General features: G+C 53.0%; 5 protein-coding genes and 1 non-coding gene across 6 annotated transcripts in view; 3 read left to right on the forward strand and 3 right to left on the reverse strand.

The window, feature by feature from the left end:
* The window catches only part of SETTUDRAFT_154859 (uncharacterized protein), a gene marked incomplete at both ends in the record, with an annotated part of 1743 nt that extends 1316 nt beyond the window's left edge, over positions 1–427 (reverse strand). Inside the window, one exon of the mRNA XM_008029528.1 lies at positions 358–427. Within this exon, the coding sequence (XP_008027719.1) occupies positions 358–427 (70 nt within the window). The remainder of the gene's footprint in view (positions 1–357) is intronic.
* SETTUDRAFT_t33 lies at positions 320–407 on the reverse strand. Its single transcript has one exon. It is a non-coding gene; the product is annotated as a tRNA-OTHER (tRNA).
* A 338-nt stretch (positions 428–765) lies between the features above and the next one.
* SETTUDRAFT_90389 (uncharacterized protein) lies at positions 766–2683 on the forward strand (the record flags this gene model as incomplete). Its single annotated transcript, XM_008029529.1, has 5 exons — positions 766–920; positions 974–1712; positions 1762–2290; positions 2346–2460; positions 2506–2683. The coding sequence occupies 5 exons, from the start codon at positions 766–768 to the stop codon at positions 2681–2683; spliced, it is 1716 nt and encodes a 571-aa protein (XP_008027720.1).
* A 1097-nt stretch (positions 2684–3780) lies between these two features.
* SETTUDRAFT_137836 (uncharacterized protein) lies at positions 3781–5219 on the reverse strand. The gene is made up of 3 exons (XM_008029530.1): positions 5163–5219; positions 4052–4994; positions 3781–3978 (listed from the first exon to the last, which is right to left on the reverse strand). The coding sequence occupies exons 2-3, from the start codon at positions 4952–4954 to the stop codon at positions 3829–3831; spliced, it is 1053 nt and encodes a 350-aa protein (XP_008027721.1). The 5' UTR covers positions 4955–4994; positions 5163–5219; the 3' UTR covers positions 3781–3828.
* A 324-nt stretch (positions 5220–5543) lies between these two features.
* Positions 5544–8205, forward strand: SETTUDRAFT_137839 (uncharacterized protein). Its single transcript, XM_008029531.1, has 2 exons — positions 5544–7297; positions 7348–8205. The coding sequence occupies exons 1-2, from the start codon at positions 5579–5581 to the stop codon at positions 8089–8091; spliced, it is 2463 nt and encodes an 820-aa protein (XP_008027722.1). The 5' UTR covers positions 5544–5578; the 3' UTR covers positions 8092–8205.
* A 637-nt stretch (positions 8206–8842) lies between these two features.
* SETTUDRAFT_154863 (uncharacterized protein) lies at positions 8843–9842 on the forward strand (the record flags this gene model as incomplete). Its single annotated transcript, XM_008029532.1, has 3 exons — positions 8843–8954; positions 9007–9383; positions 9453–9842. The coding sequence occupies 3 exons, from the start codon at positions 8843–8845 to the stop codon at positions 9840–9842; spliced, it is 879 nt and encodes a 292-aa protein (XP_008027723.1).
* Between the last annotated feature and the right edge of the window lie 340 nt (positions 9843–10182).

Consider the following 10182-nt stretch of genomic DNA (forward strand, 5'->3'; position numbering starts at 1 on the left):
TTATTATTATTATTATTATTATTATTGTAGTTTAACGTCCTTTCTCAGCCCAAAGGGCTACATAAGACGTGCAGGCTTAAGGCCTGCAAGTAACTACGTAGGCTAGAATTTAATCTAGGTACAAATTGAGTAGGTACAATGTAGGGGGTTATCTAAATGAAGGTGAGGCTCGTAGCCTAGTAGTTTTTTAGTGAGTAACTCTCTCAGATCTTTCACTTTAAAATGAGTCTTCCTCTCAAGTTTTAACGAGTAACTCTCTCAGTCGAATAGGTAGTTTAATGAGTAACTCTCTCATGTGGGTGGACCATAAATATGGTTGTGAGGGGAGAAGGATTCGAACCTTCGATCTTTGCTGACGTGAGACAGCAGAAAATTTTCCAGGCGCTCCACCACTGCGCCATCCCCCCGCTGGCAGTTGTTTTGCCATGGTGAGAGTCAGTGGTTGGAGGCAGCTGAGGCGCAGCGAACCGTTGCTAGGTCAAGCCACAGTGGCGCATTAGTGGCTTGGCAGTACCTCGCCCCAAAGACGGATGCATTCCGGTCTTCTCATGTCGCATTCACATCGCCAGACCCAAAACCACACAAAGTTGCGTCGCCATGTGGGAGCGCTGATTGCATCACCAACACCCTAAAACCTAGCCCTCTCTCACGACAAGACGCCCCGACACGCGCCCGCGCCTCGCCGATTGCGATTTCCCTACCGTCAGCTTGCCGCAGCACCTCCGGACTTGCGCGACTCCTCACGCCCAGCCAAACACATCCACCATGGACGGCCAGAAGAAACCATCCCGCCAATTTGGCGTCACTAGCGCCATTTCAGAGGCTGCGCCGACCGAACATGATATCAAGCTGAATGATAAGCTCATCGAAACACTCAAGGCGGAAAACGTGTTTGAGACGCCCGAGGGCAACCGTAGAAGGTGCGTGGACTGTTGGACACATGGCAGCGCTGCGCAGACCTGACTTGACACAGAGAAGAAGTCATTGAACACATCCAAAAAGTCGTCGAAGAGTTCATCCGTCGCGTCGGTAAACAAAAGGGTGTGCAGCAATCCGTTCTCGATGCCGCAGGCGGCAAGATCTTCACATTTGGCAGTTATGCCCTCGGTGTTCATGGACCCTCATCCGATATTGACACGCTCGTTGTTGCGCCCAAATTCGTCACCATCCATGAGTTCTTTGAAACCTTTCCGCCTACCTTTCGAGAAATGTCCAACGTCGACGACATCAACGAGTTCGTGCCCGTCGAAGACGCCTTCGTGCCCATCATCAAGATGGAGTATCGGCAAGTGAGCATAGATTTGCTGTTTGCATCGCTACCAAAGCGGACCTCGATACCCAGGAACATGGACACGATTGAGAAGAAGGACCTTGAGGGACTCTCCGAGTCGGCGACGCGAAGCGTCAACGGCACACGAGTTACAAATGAGCTCTTGGACGCGGTGCCTCAGAAAGTGAGCTTTCGACATGCGCTGAGAGCCATAAAACTGTGGTCCAACCGCCGGGGCATCTACGGAGCCGTTTTTGGATACCCTGGTGGTGTCGCGTGGGCTATTATGGTCGCACGTATTTGCCAGCTCTACCCCATGGCAAACGGTGCGACCATTGTTTCCAAGTTCTTCAGCCTGATGTACAAGTGGACCTGGCCTAGACCTGTCATGCTGAAGCACATTGAAGAGGGCGATTTGGGTCTCCGGGTATGGAACCCGCAGGTACGTCTATCCACGAGAATCGGCCTGGCCTCTATGCTAATATTACTAGGTGTACGGCGGTGACAGAGCGCATCTCATGCCTATAATCACGCCAGCATTTCCTTCCATGTGCGCCACACACACCGTCATGCCATCTACCCTGCGTATTATGAAGGACGAGTTTGGACGAGCGGACAAGATTCTACAGCACATATTTGCGGGAACAAAAGATTGGGATGCGCTATTTGAGCGACACTCGTTCTTCACCAAGGACCACAAGTATTACTTGAGCGTCGTTGCTGCTAGCCGGACCAAGGAGGCCAACTCGACATTCTCTGGGCTGGTGCAGTCAAAAATCCGCCACATCGTCAAGGGGATAGACGATGGACAGACGGGTATCGATACTGCACGTCCGTACATTCAATACTTTGAACGATACCATCGTTGCAAAGACGACCAGTTCCACGAGGTTACTCAGGGCTCTCTTGATTACATGATTCCAGCCTCCGAATTGCCCGCCGATGGCACTACGCCACCCACTGACGACACTCATATCATTTACACTACGACTTTCTACATTGGCCTTACCCTGCCTCCAGGTATGTTCAGGTGATTTGCATGCTTAGTTGCCCAGTATGCTGACTATCCCCACAGGTGCTACGAAGTCGCTCGATATCTCTTACCCTGTCAGTCAATTTAGGAGCTATATTACAGACTCGGACCTGTACGACGAAAAGTTGATGTCTGTCAAGGTGGTTCATACCCGCAAGTAAGTTTCTAGATGCCGCCTCTTGACGATTTACTGACCAGACAGCACTGCACTTCCTGATGACGTCTTCATGCCAGGAGAAACGCGACCGAAGAAACCCAGCAAAGACAAAAAGAAGAAGGACGCGAAAAGTGCTAAGCGCCACTTCGCCGATACTGGCCTCGACGTGCGTGATGAACGCCATACCAAATTCTCCCAGCGCTCACCCGCGCCTCGGGGGTAACCTTACACCAATATGCTGACGATTGTGCTAATACAGGACAGCGAACATTCAGAAGCAAAGCGCCGACAGTCCGAGCTTGCTACCAATGGAGTTCCTACTCCGACGGCAGCATAGGCTCTCTTTCAGCTAAGCTTGCACATGTTCGCTATACTTCTACCCTAGCATTTCTTTGACATCCTTGGGATTTCTGACATTTGCTTCTTCTCCAGTTCCGGCTGCATCCTTATGCGCCATCAAAGATCCAACTTGTTAGCACGTTGCCCTTCTGATCAGACAGGCTCCATCTGCTGCACGAGCACACATACCCCCGGACCGGCGATCCGACGTCGCACCAGGTGCGTATCCGTGCTGTCCAAGGCCTCTAACAAGAAAACCAGAAAAAAAAGTAGGAAAAGAGCGTGTTGACTTACGCCAAAAATAAAACTCTACAAAAAGGTTTGGTCGCCCACTTTACAATAATGTTCCACCCCACCCACTCAGTTTTCTTTTTTTGGTTTTCAGCTGGTGTTAAAAATGCATGGCCTGGCGTTTGGGACAAGAGCGGGATAAGGTGGTGATAATATGCGGGAACGCAATGATGCTTGAGTTTCCCCCCAGAGAGAAAGGGCATAAACAAATTTGCTTTGGGCCACAATGCGCGGTGGTGTGTGTGTGGACGGTTACATGCAAGGGTCCTTTTTCTTTTCTAGCAACAGCACAGCAAGCCTGGGGACCGACTGGGTTTCTGTACGTAATTTCGCAACTCTGTACCACCAAAATTTACAAATATTGGGACATTGAGGCCCTAACAAAGTCATAAGCTGGAGGTTTTGATCGTGCGAGTAGCGAGGCGATGCGTTCAATCGTATTCAGTGTGATGTGCTGGACTGGGGCAGGGAATGACTTGTACACGCAGTGTATCGATGCTTCACACGCTCGAGCTTTTCCAGAATGTCCAAGAGAAAGCTTTTCGTGATTATTGTATAATCATATCGTAAGTCATTGGGTACCATGCGTACTTCTTCCACGGCCAGACACTGGTCGATGTCACCAAGGTAGCTCTAGATGCTTCTCCACCCAATCAATCAGCGCCAGTTACCTATCCAGGTCAAGAAGATGCTTTGTTGACCGCATGCAATTGTTATACAACGAGGCTACGCTACGTCTTAGATGCTTTCATCAGCCTCGCAAGTGCCACCACTGAGATCCTCCCAGTAACGTATATCGCGGATATAAGGCATTTCGGGTTTCTTTGCGCCCGCCACGGCCGAAGCAGCACTAGCCCAATGGAAAAACTTGCGGCAGCCTACGCATAACTAGATAGAATGTTGGCGTTAGGCCCGTTCTTTGCATTTGGTCTGGGAAGGAGGGGGGTGGAGAGTCTCTTACAACGCCATCACAGCCACCGTCTTTCTCTATGACCATATGGCAGTTGGGACACCTTTTTGCGTCTCTGGATTGCATCAACTCGAGCGTGGTTTTCTCGGGGTCGCTCATTTGCTCGTCGACGTGTCTGGCCGTGTACTCGGCGCATGTGAGGTCTGTGTGCCAGGGGACTAGACATTGTGCGCAGGATCGGGAGGAGCAAGTGTTGCAAGCGACTTGTGGATATCCCGGTGCATAGTTATCTGCTTGGCCGATATCGTTGCAGTCTGGTGATGGGCATGGCACGAGTTTTGCCTCGGCGCTTTCTTTCCACACTTGGAACGTTTCCACATTGTATTTTTCGAGCGGGGCGCCGGGCGGCATGTAGCGCATGATGAACATGTGGTTCCATGGCTCGGTGCAGCCCGGTTCGAGGCACCCTATGCTTACCTGGCGAGCGCCCAACGTGTCGAGTTTTGCTGACATGGTGTTGCCGACGCATGATTTGCATACGGGGTCCATGTTCTTTTTGGTAGGGTCACGAGCTAGATGAGCGAGGCAGTGGCGAGGAGCATCGAGACGCCTCTGTTGCCCGCGCGTGGGCTGTTTTCGTTGAATGAAATCATCGGCGGGCTTTACCTCAATGCAGATACGACAGGTGAAGTGGTCAGGAGGTGGTTTGCATGGCTTTGGTTTGGGATTGGACTTGCGCTTGTCCGTCCTTGGCTGGGGACTGGGCTTGCGCTTGTTTGTACTTGGGTCGGCAGGTGTTCGGCGCTTCTTGGTAACTCTGGTGATGCGAGAGGCTGCTGCTGCTTCTATTGCTGCTGTTGCTGCTTTTGGTGCCTCTTTGGTGTGGGAACGCAAGCTACGTGTGTTGGATGAGGCGGTTGTATCCGCTTTATGACCTAGTCTTGTACGGGCCATGATTGTAAATGTAGAAAAACGAGGTCTGTGCAATCAGCCACTATAAAATGGTCAGAGGAGTTGAGTTCAAGAGCATGAAGGCATATAAACCACAGAATGGCTGGTTAGACGAGGTAAAGGCTCGTGTCCGGCCGGCGGTGGTGAAGGTGCAAGGCAGCTTGAACGAGATAGCCGTTTATTTGGCCCAGTTTCAAAAATCGTGACTCACAGGCTGCTTCTCTAATAGTGGAGTATGAAGTATGGAGTATGGAGTATTATGTGCGCCTGGTTCCTCGATGCGGCGAAGTACAGTGCAGGTAACGTGTAGTTGAGCACAAGACCATTGGGTGATTCGTGATAATATTCAAGGTTTCAGTTCAAGGCAGTTGTAAATTCTTCTCTTTGACAATAGTGTTGGGTGCCATTGAAGAGAGAGTTGTCGTGGCATGATGCAAGAGGAGCGTCTCTGGAGCCTTCGCCTACGTAAGTACTACTAGTGGCAGCGGAGGTCGGGCCCCACTCCGGCTTGCAGGGGTCCGTCAGCACAGATCCTGGGTCCCAACTTTTTTCTGCGACCTCTTGCGACTGGCGAAATCCAGACAATACACACGCGACAGTTCCCTTGCAATTCCTGCCGCCAGAGCCATGGCGCCAAATCTTGACGATGATTTCATCTTCACCATCTCCGACCACGACGATGTGTCCGACGACGGTGGCGCCGACGAGGCCGCTGCGGCGAGCGCGAAACTAGCAGGCGCTGGCAAGAAGAGGAAATACACAGAGGACCCAGACCTGAATGTCAGACCCAAGGAAGTCGCCTCGAAGAAGGCAAAGAAGGACAAGAAGAAGGGAAAGAAAGGAAACAAGACCGAGCCGGAACCTGAGCTCGAAGATGACGAGGCCGACCAAGAAATGCCCCAGCCCGGCGAGGACGTAGACCAAAACGACGATATCGCCAGTGATTTCGAGTTTGCTGTCGGCGACATAGACACCGGCTTTGTAGAGGAATTCGACGGTTGGGGGAACGACAATGGTACAGTCGCCCAGGAATCGGGAAAGAAGAGCACTGCGGTAGATGTCGACGAAATCATTGAGCGCAGACGGAACAAGAAGAGTGCGCAGAAAGTGGTCGAGCTCGAATCATCTGATACCTCTGAAATTGGTGACTTTGAGGGTTTTGGTGATGATGACGAGCTCATGGCGGAAGATGGTTTCGGCATGGGCGCCCCTAGCGATTCTGAGGATGAAGAAGACGACAACGAAGAGATTTCCGATGACGAAGACAAACCCAAGCACAAGCACGCGGGCGAGGAGAGTGGATCAGAGGACGATGATGAGGAAGAAGCCGAGGTGCCTCACGTTCCACACCCTATGGACCTCGAGGGCGCTGAGAGTGAAGACGAGGACGAGAGCGAACAAGAGGACGCTGTCGAAGCTGAGAAGGCTGCCGCCTTTTTTGCGTCGGAAGACAGTGTGACTGTAAAGAAGAAGAAAGGTACAAAAGCTGGCACGGGTTCATTCCAGGCCATGTCTCTCTCACGACCCATTCTCCGCGGTCTGGCCTCCGTGGGCTTTACTGAACCGACTCCGATCCAGAGCAAGGCGGTCCCCATTGCTATGCAAGGAAAGGACGTCGTTGGTGGAGCCGAGACTGGTTCCGGTAAAACGGCTGCTTTCCTCATTCCCATCCTTGAGCGTCTCCTATACCGCCCAAAGAAGGTTCCAACTACGCGTGTTGCCATCTTTATGCCCACGCGTGAGTTGGCGGTGCAATGTTTTAATGTTGCTACGAAGCTTGCATCATTCACCGACATCACTTTTGCGTTGATGGCTGGTGGTTTCTCATCACGCGAGCAGGAAGCTGTGTTGAAGACCAGACCAGACGTCGTCATTGCGACACCTGGTCGTTTCATTGACCACATGCACAACACGGCCGCCTTCCAGGTCGAGCATCTTGAAATCCTTGTCCTTGATGAGGCCGATCGCATGCTCGAGGAGGGTTTCGAGACTCAACTCAACGAGATCTTGACCACCATTCCAAAGTCACGCCAGACGATGCTTTTCTCCGCCACCATGACGAGCTCAGTCGACAAGCTGATTCGCATTGGTATGGACAAGCCTGTGCGGTTAATGGTGGATGCCAAGAAGCACACCGTCAAGGGACTGACCCAAGAATTTGTTCGACTCAGGCAAGGCAAGGAAGACAAGAGGCTCGCCTACCTCATGTACATCTGTGAAAAGATCTACACGGAAAAAGTCATTGTGTTCTTCCGGCAAAAGAAGGAGGCACATAGGGTGCGAGTCGTATTCGCACTCTGTGGACTCAAGGCGAGCGAGCTCCACGGTAACATGAGTCAAGAACAGGTAAGTCTTTTCTTAGTTGTGGATACAGCAAAATATTAAGGATTTATTAGCGTATTCAAGCCGTCGAAGCATTCCGTTCGGGCAAATCAGCTTATTTGCTTGCTACTGACGTTGCCTCGCGTGGCCTCGACATCAAGAACGTGTCAACAGTCATCAACTACGAAGCACCGCAGAGTCATGAGATTTACCTGCATCGTGTTGGTCGTACGGCTCGTGCTGGAAGGAGCGGTCGCGCGTGTACGCTGGCAGCCGAGCCGGATCGTAAAGTAGTCAAGCAAGCCGTCAAGGCGTCGCGTGAGCAAGGAGCCAAGGTGGTTAGCCGTCAAGTCCCAGCAGAGGAGACGGATAGGTGGATGAAGAAGCTCAAGAGCCTGGAAGGCGAGATCGAGGAGGTTCTGGCAGAGGAAAAAGAGGAGCGCGCCATGAGTGTCACAGAGCGTGACCTCAAGCGCGGCGAGAACCTGATTGTTCACGAAGATGAGATCAAGTCTCGGCCGAAACGCACATGGTTTCAAACAGAAAAGGAGAAGTTGGCTGAGAAGGAGAGGGGTGCAGCAGCGCTTAACGGGCCCTCTGGAGGAGCAGGAAAGGGCAAGGATAAGAAGAAGAAGCTCAGCGGCAAGGACAAGAAGAAGCTCGAGGCGAAGGACGTGCGCACAGAAGGCAAGCAGTGGAAGAAGGGCAAGGCGGATCGTGGGCTGAGTACGGGCAAGGCAAAGGAAAAGCAGGCCAAGCTGAAGAACAAGTCCAAGAAGATTGCGGCCAAGTCGAGCTTCAAGGGCTTCAAGGAGTAGCCAAGTAGTTGCTGTATGTATGTGTGGATGGATGGATGGACATGACGAGTGCAAAACGGTGCATATATCATATGTATGTATGCAATAACAAGGCTCCTGCGTGCACAGGGCCCATGGAGCTGCTTATGGGGTCTGATGTGCAGTTGACTTCATATGCCAAGCAAGCCCCTTTCTGGCCTAGGCGGATAACCGGGAGCTGGCGGACGGCATGCGAAAGATTTCTGGCCCTCAATTTCCAGGCAGCACCGCCTTCGACTCCCGCTTCCTCTCAGTCTCTCCCTCGCCTCGCCTTTGCCACAAACACCTGCGCATCCCGACATTGCTCTTGTTCGGCGGCACTTTGCACGCCGCTACTTAGTCCGACCCTTGTAGCGCGTGCAGCCCTGAGGTTCGTTATCGGCTTATCGGCGGCGACTTGAACATTCGACAACTTTCTGGTCTGGGCCCGCACAGCTTGGACAGCTGCCGCCAGTCTCCAACACACGTCGCTCACCCATCAACGCGTCTTTTCCCGCCTCTCTGCATCGGAGCGCACTCACGCCCGCCCAATTAAGAGCCGCCCTCCGTTGACTCTGCCCCCCCAGCTCTGCCGCCTAGTACGTCAGGGTGTAAGCAGCGCACGCCCACGCTCCTGGTTCGCCCTCGAGTAAGCACGGCGGGGTAATCCTGGACCATTAGATCACCAAACGGACGAGATATCGCGCCTGCTATCACAGCAGACGACTGCGCGCCAGAAACTCTCCTCTCCACCATGGCATCCGTTCAGCAGCAACCCAATGGCAACGGCACGGCAGTACGGCCCCCACAGTCAGAGCACGAGGGCTCCAAGGAAAACATATTCCTCTTTATCCCAAACTTGATCGGTATGGCGCCTGTTGCCACACGACTTCTGCTCGCCGGCTAACGGACGGATAGGCTACTCGCGCGTTTTCCTCGCCTTGACATCGCTCTATTACATGCCTCTGCACCCGCGCACATGCACCCTCCTCTACAGCATATCCTGTCTTCTCGATGCGCTCGATGGCTACGCAGCCCGCAAGTACGAACAGAGCACCAAGTTTGGCGCCGTCTTGGACATGGTCACGGACAGGTGCACAACAACCTGCCTGCTCGTCTTCCTGGCACAGGCTTTCCCCCGGTGGAGCATCGTGTTCCAGCTGTTGATTTCTCTCGACTTGGCCAGCCACTACATGCACATGTATGCCACCTTGAGTATGGGCGGCAGCTCTCGTAGCCACAAGAACGTCGACGAGAGCAGGAACTGGCTGCTGAAGCAGTACTACTCGAACAACGTACGTCTGCATCCTCGCACATGGTGCATCGCAGCAACTTGAATAGCGCACATGCTGATAACACTGTAGAAAGTCCTCTTTACCCTCTGCGCCATGAACGAAATCTTCTTCATCGCCCTTTACCTCCTGTCTTTCAGCTCCCCCTACCTCTCGCCCACTCTCTTCTCGGACCCGAAGAACCCTTCTTCCCTCAAGCCCGGCTCGCCCGCCGCCCCGGAACCGTCTCTGTTCTTTGCCAGTCCTTTCTCGGCTGCCGCCATGGAGATGGCGCGTGCCAACAAGATGGACTCTACGGTTCCTTGGATCTTCATGGTGGTGTCGCTGCCATTTATGCTCATTAAGCAATGGATCAATGGAGTACAGATGAAGACGGCGAGCCAGTGGCTTGCGGAGGGCGATCGCGAGGCAAGGAGGCTGGCGGGCCTGCCCAGGAAAGGCAGCGCGAAGAAGAGCCAGTAAGGCTTGCAGTGGAAGACGAGATAGCAGGTTCTACTCGGTGGCGCAGCCATGTCTGCCTATCTAGACTGCAAGGGCCGGCCTCGCGCTGAGGCGCAGGTGTGGTATAGCGTATCCCCTGCAAGTGCCCCTGTGCATAGCAGAGGGCGCTGCATCAGGCGGACTGTTCCAGTGGCGCCGCGTACACGGTGACCACTGTGTTTTCTACATCTTCTTTCATTAGCGATCTTGTAGTCACTGGCGATTTGGGCTCTTTGCTTCTGGCACCATGGCCTTTTCTTCTATTCGTTCGCAGTCGTGGTTGGGCACTTCGGCTTGATTCGCATTTTTGTCATTTCCGCCG

Source organism: Exserohilum turcica, assembly GCF_000359705.1.
Source record: "Exserohilum turcica Et28A unplaced genomic scaffold SETTUscaffold_3, whole genome shotgun sequence".
NCBI lineage: Eukaryota > Fungi > Ascomycota > Dothideomycetes > Pleosporales > Pleosporaceae > Exserohilum > Exserohilum turcicum.